The sequence below is a fragment of the Panthera onca genome, chromosome C2 (assembly GCF_046562875.1).
Source record: "Panthera onca isolate mPanOnc1 chromosome C2, mPanOnc1 haplotype 2, whole genome shotgun sequence".
In the NCBI taxonomy this organism is placed as follows: Eukaryota; Metazoa; Chordata; class Mammalia; order Carnivora; family Felidae; genus Panthera; species Panthera onca.
Genome location: NC_138347.1, coordinates 131203435 through 131228301, shown reverse-complemented (window position 1 = coordinate 131228301; position 24867 = coordinate 131203435). Strand labels below are relative to the sequence as shown.

The window sequence follows — 24867 nt, the reverse complement described above, 5'->3', positions numbered from 1 at the left end:
GGTATGGAAGAAAACTTTCTGGGTTGGAGAAGGGGTCCTGGTTCTTCCAACCCAGAGATAGCTCCGAAAAGTCAAAACAGAAACCTAGAAGGTTCCATACCTTTTATTTTTTTCTTTGAGGAGTTCGAGAAGGGTGAGATCTAATATTCCATCCATTTCTAATCACCAAACCAATGTTCCAGCCTTAAGGATATTCTTTTTATACCTTCCAAGCCACCCTGGGGATTTGAGGTTTGCTGAGCATGATGCACTGTTATGTAATTGAGTTTTAAGAGCAGGGAGGCAGGGAAAATGCCTCACTTACAAGAGGAATAATTAATAACCCAGGAGGGCATCAATTCTCTGAAGTTAGCCACCACGAAGTCTCTAACTAACAAACATACCAAAGAAAAACTTTCAAGCACAAGCACAATAGATTTACACTTCCATTCTTCCTGATTAAAAAATAAAACTAGTCAGAGAGGAGTCTTATGCAAGAGGCAAGAGAAGGCAGGTTGAGCACACAAGCAAGCATCCATATGCCAGCACTTCAAAGAACTTGAGATTGGAGTAAAGGGCACTCAGCACTGAGTAAAGGGGCCACTCTGCAACTACTAGGAACATGATTGGTGGAATCTGTGAACTTGGAAAACTCACGAGCATGTTACCACATTGCTAATGGCAAGATTTCTTACTACCAGAATAAAACAGCATAAAATACAATAAAAGAGCCCATGGTCTTCAGTGGTAATGAGCATGGAGTCCTGAACTTCTTAGGGAACGACTGATGGTTAAAGGATCTCCAGATGGAAGATTTATTTTCAAACACCATTTTAACCCTCCAGTTAGGGAAGACTTTGAGACAAAGCAAGAGAGTAATAAAAATAAAGACAAATGACCTCATCCATAAGGAAACAGAGACTGACTCAAGGCAAACTGGCATTTCAGAACACCTAGACAATTAAGACAGTGGTCTTAACACTGGGGTACATGGAAATGCAATGCCCTTCTGGGGATAGTAGGGCATGATTTTATTTATTTATTTTTTAAGGAAATCAGTATTCAGTTCCTCTGCTCCTATGTAGTCTCTGCTGAAATTGATCTGGGAACAGGTGTAATAGAAAGACCTGCTCTCCATTCACACCTTCCCTTTCACAATTATCCTTCTCCTTACCCATTATGAATCTTAACCACAATGGTGCATTGTTCCTTAGTGTAAAAACTCTGCAGGAGAAAATAAGGGAATGAGGAAACAAATCCTTTTGCAAGTCGGGCAGTTGCCAATTTTTGCTTTAAAAAGTTGTAGGAAGTGCTTATATCAGCTGGTAGATCATTAAAAATACATTGTGGTGATAAACCATTATGTGATTTTTTTTCATGTATAACTTAGAGTTGAAAGAAATGAGTAAAACTGCTAGTCAAACTCTTTCCATTACCATGTACTTATTTATAAGAACAGGTTTTCTTAGTATTTATATTGGTAAAAAAAATTGGAATAGGACTGAAAGTAGACTCTTCTGTTTTACTAATGGATAGCATTCATCTACAAATTGTAAACTAATTAGGGAAAACCCCTCACTATTTGTTTCATTAAAAGTTTTCATTTTTTATGGGCAATAATTAAATACTGAAATTTCCAATACATTTGTTCTTTTGGTCAATTATGCACTAATAATGATTGTAATAAAAACTCAAACAGAAGATTTTAGAAAATATTTTAAACCTTTTCAACACAGAACATTTTAGAAACTAGATATTTTAAAATTTATATTTGTATTTTTATTATAGAAATGTATGATACAGTGACCAATAAAAGAATTTTGAACCCAAATTTTAATGATACATTAGGATGAAATTCTATGGGGGAGGGGAGTGAAAATACAAGTTCATGAAAAAAATAAATAATTAAAATTCTCAACTCCAACTAAAGAGCTTGTTCATGCATTTTTAAAATGGATGATGGATCATATAGCTATGGCATTTACATTCTACTGGATGCATTCACAAGAGTTATGTAAGAGTTTTATTTTTAAATGTTCATATTTACAATACACTAGAATTTCCATTCTTTGCCATTATTTAAACTCATAATGGAAAACATTAGATGTCAATGTAAATGTAAAAATGTGTGAGGTTACACATTTTTATAAAATCATTTTTAGGGGTACATGCTCAAAACCAAAAATTAAAGTCATTGGTCCAAAATGTCCTTCAGATCTGACACCATAATCCTTTTTCCTTTTGTGTTCAGTTTATTTTTAAACCTAATTAAGAGTGTCAAAGATAATAGCCTCTATCATTTGCTGAGTATAACAGGCCGAACATGTGCTAGCTAGCCACTGTACATCTAACCCTTACAACTGCTCCTCAAGGAAAGTTAGAGAAAACTTCCACTTGAAATCAATGACACCAAGGCACATGGAACGCAAACCTCAGAACAGAGGTAGCTGAGCTGGGGTCTGAACCCAGGGTCTATTTGTCGCTGGGACCCCATGCTCTTTCTACCACTCCTGTTGACTCTGCCCTTTGTAGGAGGCTGGTTGGGTCTAACGATTCAGAATAATAAAGATAAGTCCATCCGTGTTCTAATAACAACTGAATTTCCCAGAACTTACCATCCTCAGAAGGCCTTCCTTGACTACCTCTTCTCCCACAAAGGAGAAAGTCAATCCTTCTCTTTTTATGCAGTCCTCGTCTACAGTCAGCTGCCCTGACCAAGCTGGGCTGCGATTTATTTACAAGCCCTTTTCTCCCTGAGACTGTGAACCAGCTGGGGGGAAATTATGCTTTGTTAATTTATCTCTGTCCTTACAACACCATGTGAGGTACCTGGCAGCCAATAGGTGCTGCTTGGTCCTTAGCCATTCCATCTGACCCATTCTCTCCCAATTTAACGCTGGGTCTCAACTTGGGATGCCCACTAGAATTAAAAATCCCGATTCCCCAGGATGTACACCAGACTAATAAACCTCTGGAGCGGGGCCCAGGTATCAGCATATTTTAAGACTGCCCAAATGATTCCAATGTGCAGCCAAGGCTGAAAACCACTGACTGGTGTTGGTAGAGTAGAAAAGGTAGAACTGTGACATGAACCTGTCTTTGGATTCTAAACCCAGTACCTGTCAGATTGGGTATCAGTTCTAACTTTGCCTCCTAGCACACCATGGAGGAAGACTCCTGCCTCAGGTGCTGAAACCTCCACCTTATGCTGGGGTGGTCGCATCCATAAAATGGCAGTCTGTGCTTCCAAGCACTGTATTCAGTATCTATACTCTGTCGATAGCAGACAGACCAGCCTTTTATTGGAGGGCATTCCAGGTGGTCAGAGATCCATATCTCTGCTGGGCCCACAGAATGGATGTCACTTGGTCTTGAGCAGCCTGACCAGGATGTTCATAGGAGCTGGACAAGTGCTACAACCAACAGGGAATATATGAGCTTGTGTGTGTGTGTGTGTGTGTGTGTGTGTGTGTGTGTACACATACATGTGTGCATGCTTGGCGACTCAAAGGGGAGGGAATGGGCAGTGTTCTCTCTTTCAGAGGCATAGAGACAGAGTGAGCTGGCAGGACTGTCTTCTGGCCTTAGGACCAGAAATTTGTGGAGAAGCTTCCCCTTCAAGGCACCCTGAGAAGGGCTTTATGCGTCTCCCAAGCTGTTCTACTTCATTGATCACCTCGTAATGACCCCTTAGCAATGACTGTACAAGGCAGAAAGAAAACCCTTGGCTGTCAGAGGCTGGGAGCAATTTCTAAGGCTCATGGGGATTAAAAACCTCTCCGTCTCTGCAGGAGGGGGAACGACGCCTTCTGTCAGTTTTTATTCAAGTGTTTCTTTTGAACATCAACCTCAGTGACTTTGATGTGAGAATAAATTAATTCCAAAGCCCCAACTTGAAATTTCCTGACTCTGCCTGTCTATTGTCTATCCACCCACGCAAAGGAGAAACTGCAGAACCTTGTCAGTTTTCAAGTGAGCAGCTTGCATTACACATTCTTCCAGGGAGTCTCTCAAAAGAACGCCTGGGCTTTTCAGTTCTTTTCTTCCTTAGGCATTTGCCCCTTTTAATGCTGAGCTTCCTTCTTTATATGTATACATATATGTATATATGTACATATATACATATACATATACGTATACATGTATAGTTCCACCGAACTGCGGAAACCTGATTTTCCTGGTCAGATGGGCTGATAACTTCACTATTTTCCTTTTAAAAATTTAAAAAGAATCATTTACAGTAATTCTTTATGTAACCCCTAAGGTATAATACCTTACTTTTATGTTGAATCTGTATTTTTGAGTGAATACTAAATGCTCTCCAGGCTTTGCCTGGCTTTTATATTATAAGAGGATAATAGCTCTAAAAGATGTATGGGTCACTTGGATTGTATCTGCATCCTGCATGTGAAGTAACCAGGAAACAGGAAGTTCAGCAGTTTGTTCCAGATCATCCTGTAAATCTGCTGCAGGACCGTAGCCAACGCTCTGGGCATTGGCATCTTAGTTTCTGGTCAAACCACCAATTTTCTCTTTGGAATTCGTTATTATACTGCCTTCTCCCCTAGAGTCTGAGTCAATTTTATTATTAAGCAGCATGTATTTATAGTATTGTATCGAATGCTTTACCTACTTTATCTCTTTTATGAGCATTTCATGATTTAAAATTATTAAGAATCCTGAAGATACATCCTCTCCCTTCTTTCTTGCCTCTTATGTATATACTAAATCATGCACTAAATCATTCATGTGCATGTTAGGAAAAAATGACTGTTTTGGTATCTTGGGTATGTCTGGAGAAGTTTCTGGCAGTGGGGAGGCAATTTGTTAATTATTTCTCTCCTTGGTAGAACTCTCCATATGATATATACCCTCTCTAGGAATACTCCCTGTATTTGGGCCAAAAGAAATCAGAGCTGAAATTCAAGTTGTCTTCACAGTCGATACCTCGGTTAAGTATAAGAAGTATCACTTTAACAAAGTAATTTAAAATGCTATTGCCCTCTGTTCTAACTGTATAAGAGGGCAAGTGTCAGCAAAGGCCTGAGTGTTTAAGGCTGTGTGATTTTACTGGATCTGTTTATTCATTCCCCAACTGCCCTCACACCCAGTTGAGTTATTGAAAATAACCAAGCCGAATGCAGAGATTCACCAGCAGGAGGACACAGATGAGATTTTTCCTATCCCTCTCCTGTTGGTTTCTCTGCACATTCTGGTCACTAGATTGTCTCATCCCCTGTGGTGCCTGGGGCAAGGGGTTTTTAATATACCTACCACTGGTTATGACACTAGAAAGAACAGAAATCATGCTGTCCCATAAAATTTCTCTGAAACTAGAGGACAGAGTCACTTTATTTTCCTGATTTAAAGGCTCACTTGGTTGCTTCTTATTACTAACTAGCCTTGTTTTACAAACACACTAATGACTCAACTGAGATGTATCCATATTTATATTTATATTCGTTCTACCTCAAAGAACCTTCTTGAACATGTGAACAACTTCACCTCAACCTGGAAATACTGGAAAGGCAAAATAAATTCAGTTTAATGTAATTTATGTAAATCACAATTCTCTTGGTGGGAAAGGTCAATATTTACCATCAAGGAAAAATAACTGTAGTACCAATCTGATCTCAAAATCATGTTATCTATATACACACAAGCAAACACACACATACACACACACTTCTGTGGATGGGCACACACATGTGCACGTGGGCAGACACACACCCTCTACTAATGTTACCAATAGCTCTGAAGTCAGTGAAACACAGTGATTAGGAGCTTAAACAGTAGGAGGAAATAGATCTCAGTTCAAATCCTGCCTCAGGCTGAGTGACAGTGCACAGCTTAACCTCCCTGCCCAGCTTTATTTCCTCTTCTGTTAAACAATACCTACAACATAAGGTATAATGTGAGGGTTAGATTCAAAAATGTCCAATAAACCAGTGCTTCTCAAACTCCAAAGTGCACACAAATCATCTGGGAATCTTGTTAACATGCAGATTCTGATTCAATAGGTCTGGAGTGGGGCTCGGGATTCTAAGTTCCCAGGTGGTGCTATGCTGCTTAGTCCATGGCCCAAACTTTGAGTAGCAAGACCCATCCGAAACTTAACAAGATAGAAAGTAGTTTTGCAAGCCACATAAGAAAGCTGAGAAAGGAGATTTTGGTTTTGGTGACCCAGGTGAGCATGGCATGAACTCAGCTTCTCTAGGTGTAGAGAGGATAAAATTTGGGGTCAAGGTTCTATTCTGTGGCTTCATGAGCCCAGTATGGGTAACTGCTGACTGCACGTCTGTTTTCCTGCCAAGGATCATCCAGGGACCATCAGAACCCACAGGGAGATGATAAGACCTGGGACGACCGGGGGTCTTGTACCTGTCATAGTCTTGGCAAATCTCGCCCACAGCCACCAAGGCTTTCAGGTACTCGTTGGGTTGGTAAGGGTGGATGTAGTGCAGGGAACAGCTGTTCCTGGGGTCCCCATTTGAGGCAGTGAAATCTATAGCTACCTGGAAGAGAAAATAGGAGAATGGGTAGGTTTAAAGTGAATGCATCTGGTAGGAATTGTGATCAGCCACACAAAAGACATGGCCAGGGATGGGAAAAGCAGCACATCACGTACCCTGCCAAGAAGGAAAGTGAGAGAAGTTATTAATCTGGCTGAGGCCATTTCTGTAGTCTTCCATTTTCCTCTCCTCCAATCCCAAAACAGAACTTGAGATTGACACGGGGGTCAGAAAGCCCAGCCACGCTGATCCACGTTGCCAGGCAGCAAGAGGAAGGATGAATATCTGCCCCTCAGTTCATAATTCACTAAGAGTCCTGTGCTCTTCAGGCAGGACAGTTCTGTTCGTGAGGCAGAGGTAAAATCCCTTAAAACTACATTCTGTGTTAAAGATGTGGTCTATAGAAGAACGCCATTGTCATACTCTCGTGTGCAGCCAGTTGCAGAGAGACGTGTTGAAGTGGTTATAATGAATTTTCTGCAAGAAGCAGCTTTGAGTGAGGCATTCAGCGAGAAGTCCTGCCTATACCAGAGAAGAAGCTGAATGCTATGGCATAGTCGGTGGGAAGCAGAAAAGGGAATCCTCTGCCTTGTCACCAAGGAGATATTATCTTTGAACTTCTGAGATTTTTTCTGACCCCTGGCATCATTATCTAAATAAAAGTTGACCCACTTAACACTCTTAACATCAACAAACAACAAAAGGCTCAAGCCTGGAGAGTGCTAAACTGAGAAGAAACATTTCTTTTGGTTTCTAGCATCATTACCATTTAAATAAAAGTTAGCCCAGCAAACACCTCTCAAAAAAACCAAACCAACCAACCAACCAACCAACCAACCAACCAACCAACAAACAAACAAAAAAACTTTAGCTTGGTGGGGGGTAGAGAGAAAGGATGGGGGAATTAAAACAAAAGGAGTTGTAGTAAAAGACAGAGATGTTCCTGTTGTGTCTTCCCTTTCTCTTCAGGGCTCAGCTGAATCCACTTACTAATGACAGAGAGGCTTTATTTTCTCTTATAATCTTGCAGATGGGAAATGCTACATGCATATTATTTGACAACATTCCATTATGACAAATAATTGGAATATCCCATTGGGTTTATTTAGGGTGGATGTTATTTCTGGAAGGACAGAGAAAAGGTGCTTTGTGTTCTGTTTCTGCTTCTGAGAGATCAGCCTATAAGAGTGAGGTTGATAGGGGAAAATGTCAGCCACACCTTATACTGCAATGCTGCAATCCAATCCACATGACTAGAAGAAGGAAAGCAATAGGCTACCAGGAGTTCACTTACACTCCCCCCCCTTTTTTTTTCATGAAGTTATTTCTTATCATCACTGATTTTGTTTCCCCTTTTCTTCTTCACCTCTCCCAGGATTATGTTGAAAAGAAATTTAAGCAGGATGCAAATTCTATTTTTGGAATAACCAGATGTTTTCAACAAGGGAGTACCAGCTGATAAGATGCTAATACTAATAATGTTTCAAAAGGAAAGGTCACGTGGAGAAAAACTGCAAGGTGCTTTCCTACCCCTGAGATGCTCTTACTTTAGATAACAAAGGGGAGAGGACTAGCCCTTGTTAAAACCCTACTTTGTGTCAGACACTGCGTTATCTGCTTTCCAGGTATTATGTTATTTTATTTTCATCAAAGAACTCTGGAAGGCAGAGATTGTTATTCCTTTTCATTGATGAAGACCCTGAGGCCCACAGGTGATGAAATTTCCTGGTGATGGAACTGGGTTCAAACCCCAGTCTATACGGCTCCAAAGGCTTTTCCTCCATTATGCCACTATATACCCCAAAGGAAACACAAGGCTGTGGCTAACATGCCAAGTTGTCACATGGGTATGTTTATGACTATAAAGAATGGAGAGGATTTAGCCTGGAAGTAGGGACACTAGCTACAAGGCAGCTAGAGTAATTTAGGAGAGAATGGCCTTGAATGAACAGCTGTTTATAATCAAAACAGCTGTAAAATGTAGAAATAGGGCAATTAATGTGTGTGTGTGTGTGTGTGTGTGTGTGTGTGTGTGTGTGTTTATGATGTTCTTCATCAAGGATCACCACAATACTTTACCTATGCCTCTTGAGGCTGCAGTTGAAAATTGTCCTGTGTGTTGATTACGTGACTGAGAGTTAAGGGTATTTCATAATGAGAAAAACATGCTGGTGTCTTGATATAAAACCAGAGAGTAAAATCAGGTCATATAAACACCAGAGGGAGAAAACATCCATAAAGAAAAATGACAGCTCAAGAAACTCAAATGTCCCTCTTATCCTCCCCAGGCATGGGCAAGATCCTCCAAGTATGCAGGCACCAAGTGGCAGCGTGCAAGCCCAGATCTAACACCCGAATGGGTATGTTGTGTTATGGGAAGAAGCGTGTATAATGTCTGGGTGAACACACACAGATTTTGGCAACAATACACTTTAAAATAAAGCCACACATCATAGGGTTGGGACCAAGGGAAGGTAAGACTGGTGACGAGGGTGTCAATTCAAGAAGGACTTCATTCCCAGCTTACCCTACATTTGCACAATCTTGAGAGTGATTGCCTCTTCTTAAATTTTGCATTGTAGGCCCTCTCTACTCTCCTGCTTCTTCATTCTGGCCCTATTTTGTCATTTCATTTCTATCAACTCTTCATCCCCAGGCTTGGAATAATTCTGTTATGCCTAACAAACCAGTGTGGGGCAGAGGTGATGGTGAGAAGGGGATTGTGACCAGAGATATTAAGGATAGAAAATGAACAGGATTTGGTGACCGACTGATGCCAGTTAGAGAAAGGGAGTAGCCACATTTCTTTGGAAATGGAAACGACATCTAGAGGAAAATGGAACCACCTAAAGATCACTGTTAGAAGGTTGGTGTTGGGCTGCCTGCTCTTGGTGGTGCTGTTTAGACATACAAACAAGCCTGATGGAAATTTTAATTTTTTTTTTTCTGTAGGCAGACCTTTGCAGGAGGTGGGGGCAGGGCTCCACTTTTCCCATGGGGATGGCCCCAGTATCTGTGACAACCACAGAGGCCATTCTAGCTCTGGAGACTCTGATAGAGCTTGGGGAAAAGGTATGAACTTAAAAATTACCTGGTGAAAAAGGAAATAAATCAATGATCCTTACCACCCACCCCTTTCTATAGTTCCCATTCTTCATAACAAAAATATTTTATCATTGACGAGAAAGCAATGGACAGTCTTAAGTACACAGCAGCTGAAAGATTTGTTTCCCTGGCAAGTGATGGTTTCTAAAGTCGCCCTGATGAAGCTGGAGATAAAATATCTTCAGGAGGTGGCCTTCTACCAAGAATTCTCTGTGCTCTTTAAGTTAGCATTAGTGGAAGGAGAACAGAGTGAAAGGTTAGATTTATTTTAAAAAGCAACAGGGAGGCAGTGAAAGACGGGATTAAGTTGAGAAATAAAAGCAAGGAAATGACTGAAAAATGCCAGTTTGTGGAGGTGGCTGCTGACGCCTGCTTCCTGAATGCTGGTGAGCTTGCAGAGCGGCTACGTTTTCATTTTCTGATATGAAGCATTTACGAAAGCCTGTGGTTCTGGTATGTGCTCCAATCTTCCCAGCAGGCGGTCCAAGAATAGGCACCCGCCCGTTGCTCTCCCCTTCTGCCCAGGAGGCCTCGCTCATCATTAAGCAGAGCTGTGGAGCAGCTTTGCAAGACCTTGTAAAGTAGGAATGTGAAATTTTCCCTCCATTGCCACCAAGTCCCCAGTGCAGAGCTGCTTCCTGGAAAAGGCTGGAAGCCAGTGATGAGCATCTATCATTGGACATTTTTAGCTTCTACACAAAACAAGCCCACTCCTCAGATTCCCTTCTCTGCCTGTGACAAACAAGCCATTTGAAACCTCTTGGGTGTTTTCTAAGCGAAGCTGCTGGGAACCAACCTCTGGTTAGTTGCCTAATCTCTCTGCAATCAACGTGCAGTAAACCTCTGCCATATCGTCTGCTGGGGCAAGAGATTTGTTTTTTGCTTGTTTGTCTTATATTTGTATACAATTTGGATCTGTAACAATAAGCCTTGTAGGTGGAGATACCGTTCAGTCTGAACCATTTCTTAATTGACAGATTAAACTCTTGTGCTTTTCGACCTCCTCAAAGCGCCACTGTGGGCAAAGAAATAGGAACCTAGACCTGATGGAAAGGACTCCTGAGGTCACCCCATTCATTTCCTGCAGACTGCAAAGCATTCCCCTCTTCAACCAGGGCTCATTCTCTTTTCTCAGAGGTCTATACCAGAGTCCGCCAGTGTTTAGTCTGGGATATAAAGATGTAAAACTTAAACTGGGACACAGTGTGGACATGTGTTAGTGTTGGAAAGATTTCCTGAGAAATAGGAATAGCTGGCCACCTTGTAATACGTGTTCTTTTTCTTTAGGCTGAAGGTTAATATGGGAGGAGCCACATTCAGCTTAGTATAGCAAAATTATATTGCCAAAATGTAGACTACAAAATCAGAGATAAAGGAAAGCAACATCATCCTTAATGTTAAAAAATTAGAAATAATAAAAATGGCCATCTGAAAATATGAAAAAATACATTTTTGAGGGTCACCTGGACCACTTGAGAATCTGATACAAGATTTATATCCAGTCTCCCAAAAATGCACATACCTAATTCTGCACACAATTTAGGGAGGTCAAGGATGCTGCCGAGGACAATCCTCGTTCCTCAAGGATTCCACTGGCAAGCAAGTTATGTTTTGTTTTTCTTTTCCTTTCTAGATTTTATCTCTCTCTCTACATATATATAAATATATAAACATTTTACCTGGTTGTAACCATAGGGTGGCTCTGCTTTACATTCCTTTTTTTCACTTAATGTTATGGCATAAACATGTCCTTATGTTATCATCAATCATTATAATCATTTAAAATGACTTTATCATAGGGCACTTGTACCCCAATGTTTATAGCAGCACTTTCAACAATAGCCAAATTATGGAAAGAGCCTAAATGTCCATCAATTGATGAATGGATAAAGAAATTGTGGTTTATATACACAATGGAATACTACGTGGCAATGAGAAACAATGAAATATGGCCTTTTGTAGCAACGTGGATGGAACTGGAGAGTGTTATGCTAAGTGAAATAAGTCATACAGAGAAAGACAGATACCATATGTTTTCACTCCTATGAGGATCCTGAGAAACTTAACAGAAGACCAAGGCGGAGGGGAAGGGAAAAAAAAGTTAGAGAGGGAGGGAGCCAAACCATAAGAGACTCTTAAAAACTGAGAATAAACTGAGGGTTGATGGGGGATGGGAGGGAGGGAAAGTGGGCGATGGGCATTGAGGAGGGCACCTGTTGGGATGAGCACTGGGTGTTGTATGGAAACTAATTTGACAATAAATTTCATATTTAAGAAAAAACAAATAAAATGACTTTATCATAATCCATCTAAATGAGTGCTGTACTTTACATACAGCTTATCCCTGAAAATCTGTTTTACAAAGTGCATCTTTATGCATCTGGGAAAGCAATAACTTTCAAAGGAAATGGTGAACTCTTCTACCATTTTCTTTCCAAACACCTTATGGTGCCTGTCTCTTCTGTGCTGTCTATAATTTTGTGTTTTGTGTGTGAAATTCTAGTATCTAATTTTATTTCTGGCTGCTTTGCCATGTGCCAAACACAGTGAACTCCTCCTGCCGCTCCCACCCCTGCCCCCTAGTCTGTTCCATCTCCATTCACCTCCTCCAAGTCTGCCCTCTGACGGTTGCCCTCCAGGTCTTATGACCTGAGGATTTGCATGAGGAGATGGAATGTCCTCAAGGGCGCCCTTGACCTCCTGAAATTGCATGCAAAATCGGGTGTGTGCATTTTCCAGGGAGAGGATATGGATTGTGTATCAGATTCTCAAGTGGTGCCGCTGACCAAAAAAGAATCATTGACTAGGGCTCTTTTTGGCATTGTTAATCTCGTTCACTCCACTGAGGCTTCTCCTCTGCTTATGGTCAGATTCTAGCCTGAAACCTCCCCTATTTTGATACTCAAGTTGCTATCATCCTTTTCCCCTCTTGCCCCATCTTGCCAAACTTCTTTTTTTTTTATATGAAATTTATTGTCAAAGTGGTTTCCATACAACACCCAGTGCTCATCCCAACAGGTGCCCTCCTCAATGCCCATCGCCCACCTTCCCCTCCCTCCCACCCCCCATCAACCCTCAGTTTATCCTCAGTTTTTTAAGAGTCTCTTATGGTTTGGCTCCCTCCCTCTCTAACTTTTTTCCCCCTCCCCCATGGTCTTAAGTTTCTCAGGATCCACATCAGAGTGAAAACATATGGTTATAGCAGCGCTTTCAACAATAGCCAAGTTATGGAAAGAGCCTAAATGTCCATCATCTGATGAATGGATAAAGAAATTGTGGTTTATATACACAATGGAATACTACTTGGCAATGAGAAAGAATGAAATATGGCCTTTTGTTGCCAACCTTCTTGAATGAACAGTTCTTTTACCTTCTGTTTAGACCTTAACTTCTGGGTCTCCCTGTCTCATACTGCTGAAATTGCTCTTTCAAAAGGTGATATGTGTCTCTTCATCACATGATCCAGTTTTTTATTCTTCACCTTCTTGCATATGGGATTATTGCCCTTGATCTTTTAATATTTTCTTTCTGGTCATTTGGGTTACTGCCCCGTCCTGGACCTTTTCCTCTGGCATTTCTCCTCCTATGGGTTTCCCTTCTTCTCCTTGCTGCCTGACGGAGATCTTCTATAATTCCCTGAGACGCCTTTTCTCTTTTCTTCTCTCTGGCCATCTCATCCAGACCCATATGTGTGCAGCTTCTACTTCTTTCCTGAAACCTAGGACCATATTTATAAGTGCCATCTCGACACTGAGAGGCCTGAAAGTACCTCTATCATGTCCAAAATAAAATTCATCATCTCGTCGGCGGCTCCTCTTGATTTCCATATTGCCGTGAATAGGATCACCATGCTTTGTCAGTCAGGCACAAAAGATCTGAGTCCTCTGGACTCATCATCCTCCCTTGCCTTCTGTCTCTTCATTGGATCAATCATAGGCCAAGGCTTATGGGACTCTCTTTCCACAGTGCCTCTCTTAACTGCTGTCCTGCTAATTTAGCCTCTTCTTACTTGTCCTCAGGATGGTTAATCTCTTCTTGCTTCATCTCTTTATTTATTTATTTTTGACAGAGAGAGAAAGAGAGAGACAGAGAGAGAGAGAGAGAGAGCATGCACAAGTGGGGGAAGAGCAGAGAGACAGAGAGAGGGAGACAGAATCCGAAACAGGTTCCAGGCTCCGAGCTGTAAGTACAGAGCTGGACTGGGGCCAAACACACAAACTGCGAGATCATGACCTCAGCCAAAGTGGAAGTCAGCCGCTTAACTGACTGAGCCACCTAGGCACCCCTCTGCTTGCGTCTCTTTCATAATTTCCTCACCACCTTCAATGCCTTCCACCAAACACTCCCAGATTTGGTTCCCTAAAGCATGTGCCCAGCTTCTTCAATGTCCTGCTCAAGATTCTTCTGAACATTCCCTTATCCACCATATTACTTCAAAATTAAAAGCCCTTCAAATTCTTTTTTAAAAAACTTTATTCATTTATTTTGAGAGCGAGAGTGCAAGCGAGGTAGAGGGGCAGTGAGAGAGGGAGAGAGAGGATCCCAAGCAGGTTCCGCGTTGTCAATGTAGAGCCTGACACAGGACTCGATCCCACAAACCGTGAGATCATGACCTGAGCTAAAATCAAGAGTCGGCCACTCAACCAACTGAGCCACCCAGGAGCCCTTGCCCTTCAAATTCTTAATCCAAACCACTTCTCCAATACTCCCCTAAATATACCCCGTTTATGCATATTAACCCAAATAAGGTTTTGGTATTTATCATTAGGCTATATGGACGTGTAAACATTTAAGTTCATAGGATGCTTTTTGAAGCCAAAACTAGTATCATACTTATTCATCGGGTTTCTTGTTTTTCCTCATCCTTCCCTCTCCTTTAAGGTTAGGGTTTGATCCATTGTAATTCAATAAAAGTACCTAATACACATCAGCCTGGCACCTGAAGGGGAAGATGCTCTACTTTTGACATTCTTAAGGTAGAGTCAAAAGCACCAGGCATCTGTGGAAAGTGCAAAAGCTTTCTCTCAGCCCCTGTTTATAAAGTGTACTGGTCAGGGTCTTAACGGGAAACAAATGGCCCACTCAGAAGGGATGATCCAGGAGAGCTTAATAAAAGGACAATTCAAAGAGTTTCAGGAAGACTGAAATGCTAAGGGAGGGAGAAGGAACTGGAGCTGAGGAGTAGTGGTATGTACATTAAGGTGGTACCTCCTCAGCTGGGGAGGATCAGCAGGGGTGAGAAAGGAGGGGAGGGCCAGCCTGGGTCAGACAAGCCACGTGGACCCAGGTTGTGGAGCTAGGGACCCTGTGGGGATAAACTTCTGGTGTTCATGGGGGCTGGTTCTTTGCAGCACAACTCCAAGGGCAGAGCAAGCCCCTGAAGGTTGAATAGAGTTGTTCGAGTGCATGGAATCTATAGACTCCAAACCAAATCAATAGTGCTCTCCCTTGAAAACCTATAAATAGTTTCCTGAATTGCTCCTTTGCCTAAGACTGTGGGACACTATTTCCAGGAGCTCTCCTATATGACATTGCTGGCTCCTCTACCTCTATGTGTATACATCAGTGCGACAGTGAACCCATAGGACAGCTGGAGTTACATGTGTGTGCTCACGATGAACATGTTTGCTACTTTCTGTACGTGCCAGTATGCATGCAGGAGGGCTGGGTGGGTGTGCCTTAGACTCTAAAGAAATGACCAAATTCTATAATTAACCCATACCTATTCAGGAGTAAGTGAACCATGCCCCAAGTTTAGAGAAGATATAGGCAGACCCTTCTGAGATTAGAGGATAGGCTTCTAGCTAAGGAGAGGTCAGTCTATAAAACTACCACTTTTCTCAACCCCTTGCAGCTCCTTTTAGTCCTATGAGTACTGCCGTCCCCGTCCCAGAAATACACTGGTCCTGTCTACTCTCTTGGGCTTAAACCTGGACAAAAAATTTAAACCCATCTGCCTTGCTTTTCTCACATGACTGATCCAGTCAAGGGAGCTAAACAGGGCTGACCTTCACGAGTACACATCTGCAAGACGGGGAGCAGAAGCTGTTCAGATTGTTGTTCTCTTGTTTGCCATGTTGCTTTCCCATAGGTTTTAGCAGATCTATCCTTGCCATCTGGGATCCTCTTTCTGGAGGTCACATCTGTCCAAACCTGGGAGGGTTTTGAATATTAGGCCACTGAAAGTAAGTTATTCAAGGGCAGATGGATTCATAAGCTTGGCCTACCAGGCACCTTAAAGAGACCCAGCCTACCCACTCAAATCATTGGAGTGTATAAATCCTATGGGTTCACAGATTATATTTAGGAAATGATCCCTGATCTACCCACTGAGTCTAGACACTCTGTTTCTCAACTTTGAAAGCCTAATTCTCCAATCTTTTGGAATTCACCTTTTCATTGCCTGATGAACCATTTGGATGGCTTACTCGTGGCACCGACCCTTGGGCATGGCGTTGGTGCTGGTCTTTGGGCTGCAACTGCCTTGGGTCAGTGGGATTTACCAGAGTGGCTTACTTCCTTCCAATTCCTACTCACCAGGTAATGGGATCTGGCAATATGCCCACTGCCCCATGCCTCATGCAGTTACTGAAAGAATGGGAAGCATGAGGAGGGTTCCCAAACCACCTGAGGTTGAGTGGCATGACTTTTCTGATATGACTTCCTGACAGCCATAGTCACTGGAGAAAACAGAAGTATGAACTCACTTTTAAAAAATTATATCAAAAGAAAGAAAAGAAAAAAAAATTATATCATACAATATTTCAGCAATGAGACCTGAAAAAACTGACCAAAGGTTTTAATAAATTTTTGTCTCCACATTCCCACAACCCTCCACCATGCCCCACACCTTGCTCCATGAATATGAACAAATGTGGAAACAACTTACTGTAAACTGGATTTGGCAGCCGCCCATGATATAGTCCAAGAAAGAATGCATCTTGTGGATCTGCATTGGAGGAGGAGAGGAAATCGTTTTAGTAACAGCATGATCTATTTCCTTATGGAGTGGAAGCTTAGTCTTTGGCATTAGACTGCTAACCTAAAAGAAAGAGCAGAAAGACATCTGTGGGGAAGAGATAGGTCAGTTGATTTTGATTTGATTTCATTTTTTTAAAAATATATATTTTTTAAAAATCTGCATTTATTTGAGAGAGAGCGCGAGAGAGAGACAGAGTGAGAGCAGGGGAGGAACAGAGAAAGAGGGAGACACAGAATCTGAAGCAGGCTCCAGGCTCCGAGTTGTCAGCACAGAGCCCGATGTGGGGCTCGAACCCACAAACTGTGAGATCATGACCTGAGCTGAAGTCGGACGCTTAACCGACTGAGCCACCCAGGCACCCCGATTTTATTTTTTTTAAGTTTATTTATTTTCGAGGGAGACAGAGACAGCATAACTGGGGGTGAGACAGATAGAGAGGGAGAGAGAGAATCCCAAGCAGGCTCTGCATCAGCCTACCGTGGGGCTCAAACCCAGGAAACCATGAGATCATGACCTGAGCTGAAACCAAGAGTCAGATGCTTAATTGCTCCAATTTTGATTTTATAGGAGAGAAAGAAAGCAATGCCTAATTCAGATGGCCCTGTGAGGGCTGCAGCTATTCATGCCCTGCTCCCCTCTTTTGGGTCATGCATGCCTCCAGGGAGAGCTAACACTATATTTTCAAGGGACACCACTGTTTCGGAATTAATAAAGTCTCATACTAGGCTTCACTCTTGCTCCCCAGTCTAAGTTCCAGTCCTGGTAACATTCTTAATACCACAAGTAATCTAGGTTGGCTGCTTCAGGATTGCAATTACCTGAGAAGGCCTTTACTGGCCGTTTCCCATTCATTAGATTCCTGCCATGCCATGATCAGCAATGACTAACTCTAAGTCAGGGACTTAACATCCATAATTTTATTTAGTTCTTCTTGGGACAGCCCTGTAAAGGTGGAGCTATTATTTCTACTGTGCCATTTTTGTGGAGGAGGAAGTTGAGGCTAAGATCACCTATCTAGTAGAAGGTGGAGGTGGGACTCAAATGGTGGCAAATGGACTGCATAGTCCATCCTTTGGACCTCTGTGCTGGAAGTCAGCATAGTCTCTGTTTTTTGCCCAACCATGATTATCAGTGTTCTCATGTGCCATACCAATTTTTGGTCTTCATTTCTGCTTCCTTATGATTCTGCTTCTTGACCGTTGGTGATATTCATCCATTTATTTATTTAACAATAAATTTTTAAATTTTATTTAACAAAGTCCCCACTATGCACTAGATGCTAGGGATATAGTGATGAGAAAAACAGACATGATACCCACAGTCATGAAGTTCGTCATCTGGCCACTTTAACCTGGACAGTGAGTAACTGTGATTTTTGACCCTCAATTTTCAGATTTCATCTGATGCTCAGGGCAGCTTCTCAGAGACTGACCCACAAGATCTCGTGTTGGTGTCTCCAGGTACCACCTCTAGGTGGCACACATCTCTTGGCAGACTTTTTTCAGGGCTGGTGTTCACTTGGCCCCCTGAATAGTGCCTGCTCCTGGCTCCCTGTGGCAATGCTTTGCTTGATGGTTGGGACACCCTACTATTGTCTATGTACCCAGGAAATAAGAACTTGGGAACGAGTTGAATAATATTGGCCCCTAAGCACTAAACTGTAAGATCAATTCATGGAGAATCAAAACAGACTTATCACAGGCACCTTAAGGAGACTGACAACCACCGAAGTGGTTCATCCACATCTTTTCTCCTGCTTCCCTGGGCACAGGGATGTTTTGAATGTGCCTGGGATTTGATTTGTATAGATAGGGGAGATGACCAGAGACAACTGCCTTTCAAAGAAGAGTTTATTACCCAGAGTTCCCCAAAGGGTAGGAGGCATGTCATGCCACTCAGGGGCCACATGGGAAAGCACTAGGGTCAGTCAGAAGGCAGAAAGATTGAGAGGAAAGTGTGGGTGGAAGTCTTTATTGTGTTTTATTGTGGGAAGGAATGAGTGGGGTATGGTAAGCAGTTAAACTGGTTTAGGATTGGAGAGTTTGGATACTTTTGGTGACTCTGGGCTATAGGGGTGGTCTCTAATTATGTAAAGCCTGGACCCAGGGAGATATAGGGACAGAGGAATAGTGTGTGTGTGTGTGTGTGTGTGTGTGTGTGTGTGTGTGTGTGTGTGTAAGCTTGATAAAGGAGGTGGTTGGGGGTATGGGCTCTGGATTGGTTAGTCTGCATATCAAAGGCAGGCTCACAAGCAAGTTGTTGGCTATCTATAGGAATTAGCTAACCCTGGGAGAAGTTCCTACCCAGCCCACAAGGCCCAGAGATGTTAATGCATCAAAAAAGTATAGAAAATAAAAGACATGATTAATACAATGATCCTAGATGGCCAATCTTAATACACTGATTGGTTCAAGGGGTGGGCATATCAGTCTTTCCTCTACTATTGCTCTTGCTATGAGAGGATGTGCTCCCACAGCTCCTGGCAGCCAGGGAGAAGCCAATCTGGGAAAAGGAAGCTGACATACACAGAGAGAAACTAGATGGCATTCAAGTTGTATATGGTGGAGTTAGACATGCATAGATTAAAATCTCAGCTCTTAAACTTACCATGTGTGTGACTAGTTACATGATCTCAGTTGACAGCAGAAATCTCAGCATTATGATACAAGTTAAACAGAATTCATCATAGTTACTCTCACATAGTAAGTACTCAACCAATGCCAGAATTATTTTCAGATGTGATTTAAGAGATTTGATTACTAGCATGTGGGATTTTCTGTGAAGTTAGAGCCCTTCTGGGAGGAATTTCTAGGCCTTCTAATCTTTCTCCATTGCTTTGTTTTCACAATACCCTTTCGGTATGGGTGAGGCACCACATATAAAGCACTGAACACTGTGACAGGTGCATAGCAGGAGCTCTGGAAATGTTGTCTTCCCCTTTTGGGGGATCTCCCTCTGGTGCTGTCAGGACAGAGAAGAGCCTGACATGTGACCAGGACTCCCCATCTTTGAGGGTATGACTGTCTTTGCAGAAGGGATGGTGGCAGTGGGCCACCACAGCTCCAAGACCACCCACACTTATGTTTTTCACTCCAAATCCATTATAACATGGACTTTATGTTTTTTATTACAAAAAACACTACACCTCCTTGACAGTTTGTCCCTCCAGCCACACAGTCTGAGCTCTTCCTCCCAGACAGCCCTAGCTTCATACTCCTGAAAGAGAAGGGCTATGTACGTACCTTGCACTGATTCAAAATCACAATGCCTGAGTTCTTATAGTTCTTCTTCTTGGCTTTGTACTTGGGGTTGATGCACTCCCACTGCACCTGCAACAAGAGGGGCCACAGCAAGAGAGCCTGCTTAGGAAGAAGTGGAGTCATTCCATGAAGCCAAGCCCCCAGGTGCTACGGCACATGGATCTGAGGGCTGACAAATGGTTTCTGCGGGATAACCCTTGCATTCTGAGGGAGGGTGGTTAAGGAGGCGTGGCTGAGTGAGACTCTGATATAAGGCTGCCTGGTTCCAGTCCTGGTCCCTCCACTTCCAGCTGTGCGACCCTTGGCAAGTTACTTGGCTCCTCTATGCCTTGGATATCTCCTCTGTAAAATGGAGCTGGTAATTGTATCTATCTCATAGGATTATTGTGATGATTTAATAATTAATCCACATAACACATTTAAAAAAGTGCCTGGTACTTATAAATGCTTCCTATTAATAGGATCAAATCAAGCACCAGAGGGAAGGAAACATCTGTAGACACACCGTTGAGTAACACGCTGTTGAGTCTTAGTGCGTGGGAATTAGCTTAAAAGGTCAGAAAACTGAGAGACAGTGAGTGCTGACTATAGGAAATTAGTGGGGATAATGATGAGTTTGCACAGAACTTCCCTGAGAACTAAAATAATGGAGTGATGCATATCACACCAGGGACACAACAGATCTCCAAAGGGGCTTCTCTGAGGGATAGTATCAGAGCTGCAGGAGTGGCTGGAAACTGAGGAGGTAGCTGGGAGCTAAGGGGGGCCTTAGGAGAACAGATATCAACCTTTCAAGCCTACAGGAGACTTCATGTGACAAAATCAACTTCAAGCCAAACATCCAAGAGCCACTGAAAACTCTTGCCCACCATTCTGTGGGAGCTGGATCCTTGGATTTCCACTCAGGAGACCAATTTTCACTCTCTGACAATTAGCGGTATCTGAAAGTAAAGCAATTTCTTTCTTTTTAAAAAAATTTTAAAGTTTATTTATTTATTTTGAGAGAGAAAGAGAGAGAGAATCCCAAGCAAGCTCTGCATTGTGACACAGAGGCCAATGCAGTGCTCGATCTCACGAACCGTGATATCACCACCTGAGCCAAAATTAAGAGTCCGACGTTAAAGTGATTGAGCCACCCAGGCCCCCCTGAAAATAAAGCAGTTTCTCAGGCAGATGTGAGTGGGGTAGACTGAAGCAGCATTGGCTCCCAGTGGCCCATTCCTCTCAGTGTCTGTGTATTCGTGCAGTTCCCTCCCACAATGACGGTGAGGTTAGTCATGGGACTTGTTTTGGCCAATGGGACATTAGCAAAAGTGGTATGAGCAGAGGATTAAAAAGTGTCTGGGCATTGGGGCCTGCCATCCTCTTGCTGCTGGAAGGTTTTTACCACCATGTAAAAAAGTTTAGGCTGCTCTCCTGGAGAATAAAAGAGTACATGAGAAACGTCTCGGCCATCCCAGCTGCGGAGGCACAGATGCATGAGTGAGTTCAGCTGACATCATGTAGAGTGGTGAGGAGCTGCCCCAGGTGAACTCAGCCTAAATTGCCAACAATTGTGAGTAAATAATGATCATTGTTTTCTGCCGGGAAGTTTTGGGCTAATTTGTTCCTCAGCAACAGATAACTGAGAACAGTAGTTTCTCAACACTGGGGAAGTTCCAGTAGGGACTGGGCAACCATGTAAGAGTTAGGAAGAAAGGAATCTTGTACTGGCTAAGGGCTCTCTAAAACTCCTTCCATAAAAGGAAGGAAATAAAAAGAGAAAGGAAGGAAGGGAGGGAGGGTGAGAGGAAGAGAGGGTGAGAGGAAGAGAGGAAGAGAGAAGAGTCAAACTGAAGCTGAAATCAGGACATCTCCAACCGTTTTGTTTCAAAGGCCTAATCTTTCCACCATCATGATGGTTGTCTTTCTTCCCTCTCTTCGGTTCTCTTCTAATCTGCTCTCCATGTGGCAAGCTCTTGATAAGCAAGAATTCTAGCTTGTCTCAAAGCAGATTTAGTGTTTTCAGACAAAGCACCCCAAGCCCCTCCCAAACCCATCAAAACTGAAATTGCCTTTCCCCCAAATCTTCCTCTAATGTCACAGTATGAACAAGTAGTGTGGGGATTTACCGTAACAGTTAGAAAGTGAGGCTGTGATGGTTCCTTTGTCGTTTTCAATCATTCCCATTAACCTCAATTTCTTCAACAAAGCAGGACATAACAAATGAAACTTTGAATGAGTTAGATTTCGAATTATATTAAGAATTATAATGATAGGGGCGCCTGGGTGGCTCAGTTGGTTAAGGGTCCGACTTTGGCTCAGGTCATGATCTTGCAGTATGTGGGTTTGAGCCCCACATCAGACTCCCTGCTGACAGCTCAGAGCCTGGAACCTGTTTCAGATTCTGTATCTCCCTCTCTATCTGCCTCTCCCCTGTTCTCTCTCTCTCTCTTTTACTCTCAAATAAACATTAAAAAATTAAAAAAAAAGAATTGTAATGATAATCCATGGAAAGTGCACTCATTTCTCAGGCTAAGGCAGACCAGTAGTGGAGGATGGGTTGGTGCAGCCAGACAAGGGTTCCAAGGAAGCTGAGTCGGAGCCTGCAGGCACTTGGGGCTTTCATGCCTGTTGGGTGGGAACGGGATGCTGATGAACCAGGTGTAAGTAGTTTGCATCTGTCTTGGGATAAAGTTTTCAAGTAACTATGGGGTATGTGCCTTACATCTACAATCCCACTTAACTCTCCCTACAACCCACTTTTGTAGACTAAAGATGAGGCTCAGATCATATGGGTGGCAACTGGTAGAGCTGGGATTGGTACCTGTCAGTCCCGCTCCAAAGCCTGGCCTATTAATGCAGGTTTCCACGGGGAGGATCTTGGAGGGACTCTCCTATTTGTTCTTCTTGCAAGTCTCCCTTTTGGCCACCTCAGACTAAGGCTGTTCATGAAGGCCACCCAAGAATTCATCCAAGTTAATCAAGAATTTACCCTGTACCTGCAGAACCATGACTCTCATAAGGAAGGAGCTTAAAAGAGGATGATGTGTCCTCTTTTTGTCTCTGTTTCTACTTACTGAGGTTCCTCAGGGTTCAACCCTCCTCTATCTGTCTCCCTATCCTCCATTCTCTTAACATCAACCACTTCTGTTTACTGACGGCTCCAAAATACATCTCCAGGTAGGCCTCTCCCCTGAGTGCCAGTTTCCCGAACCCCATTCTTGAACTTTCCACACAACTGGACCTCCCTGAAACAAGACTTCCTTACTCAGGAAATGGTACCCACATTTACCCATCTATCCCCCTCATATCCAAACCCTCAACATGTCTTAGCCCCTGTCTCCAAAATCCATCTTAAATCACTCTACTTCTCTCCATCTCCATTACCACTTTGTTAGCCTAAGTCATTATTACCTCTTGTCTTGCCTTCTGACAGATCTGCTTCACTGTCTTCTCTCTACAATGGATTATGTACACAGTAGCCAGAATAATCTTTTAAAAAAGTTAAAACCCATCATGTCATTCTCTAGCTTGGACTCCTTTGCACCACTGTCCAGTAGAACTTTCTGCAATGATGGAAATATTCTATATTTGCACCAACCAACATTGAAGCCACTAGCCATAGGAAGTGATGGGGTACTTGGAGTGTGGCTAATGTAACTCAGGAATTGAAATTGAAACTCAAATTTTTAATTAATTAAAAGTGAGGCTAAAATACATGTAGCTCATGGCTCCTGTCCTGGAGAGCACAAAGCTGTCTCTTTTTCAGTTAGAGGAAAATTGAAACTCTTTTCTTTGAGATATTAGAATGTGCTTTTCCTGGCCCTTGCTTCTGTCTTTGACCACATCCCGTGCATGCTCTCTGCTCCAGATACACTAGTCTCTTTCCACATCTTTAATCACACCAAGCTCTTTCCTCATTCAGGACTAATGTAAGATTCCCTTGGCCTTTATGCTTTTCTCTTGCTTGTTACATGGTTGGCTTTTTTCATCTTTAAGGGACCTCAGCTTAAATGCTGCCATTTCAGATTATCTTTCCAATACCATACCTTTATACTGAATTGGTTCAGTTTTTAACAGCATTTGTCACAAGCTGTAATAACATTTTTATTTTTTGTTTGATTCATGTCTATATTGTACTCTGATGCACAGTCATGACACACCTAGAGCTTGGCGCTTAGTAGGTGTTCCTTATAAATATTAGTAGAATTAGTAAATAAGAGAACATTTCCCACAGTGTAAATGCACCCAAATGGGGCTGAGTGATGGGACCAAATAAAATCTTTCTGGTGATACAGAAAAGTGCCATATCATATGATCCATTTCCTCAGTGGGACTTGAGGATTCATTTCTGTTTGTTTGAAAGCATCAGACTTTGGTGGTTTTCAATGATAATATGTGCTATAATTTTACTTTTAACACCCTCTTAGGAGCCTAAAGACGACATGTTTCTCACATTTATTGATTTGGCTATTTCTACTTGTAGAGGAGAATAAGGTACAACTTTATTAAAATTTTTAGAACTCTAGTAGGTGGTATTGATAACTCATTGATTTATTAGCACAGTGGGGCCTGGTTCAACAGAGCAACAACTTCTCTGGCTATCTTCCTTGTTATCCTGGGTGTGACGCACTTATAATTTAGTGTGATTTTGACTATGGCCCTGAAACTCTGCGTGCCTGCTCGTGGGGAAGATCTCTGCATGTTTCACAAGTTGCTTGCAATACTGGATATTTAATAGAGCATATACACCAGGTTTTGTGGGAGTTATGAAAAAAGTTGCCCTTGATTTTCTAGACCAAATGTAAGTACTCAACAAACGGTCCGATTTAGATTAAGCTTCCATTCTCAAGCATGTTAGTTTATTCCCATCCAGTCTAGGTATATCTTGACCTTATATCTGAAAGAAGAGACTGGAAAAATGAGTTGTGACATTTCTGTAATCAGCACCTCTGACCAGGCCGGGTATAGGATCTTATCTCTAGGGAAAAGACCTTTCTCAAAGCCACTGAATGGTCAGCTGTCACTCTTTTCTGCTCCATGGGGA

The 24867-nt window shown here is 42.4% G+C and overlaps 1 protein-coding gene across 2 annotated transcripts in view; it reads right to left on the bottom strand.

Annotated features, from left to right (window-relative positions):
* The window catches only part of CPNE4 (copine 4), a 493123-nt gene that overhangs the window by 20608 nt on the left and 447648 nt on the right, over nucleotides 1–24867 (bottom strand). For both annotated transcript variants that reach the window (XM_078432340.2, XM_060638666.3), the window contains exons 9-11: nucleotides 19821–19907; nucleotides 16486–16545; nucleotides 6361–6494 (exon numbers count right to left, since the gene is read on the bottom strand). In XM_078432340.2, coding sequence (XP_078288466.1) covers nucleotides 6361–6494; nucleotides 16486–16545; nucleotides 19821–19907 — 281 coding nt within the window. The remainder of the gene's footprint in view (nucleotides 1–6360; nucleotides 6495–16485; nucleotides 16546–19820; nucleotides 19908–24867) is intronic.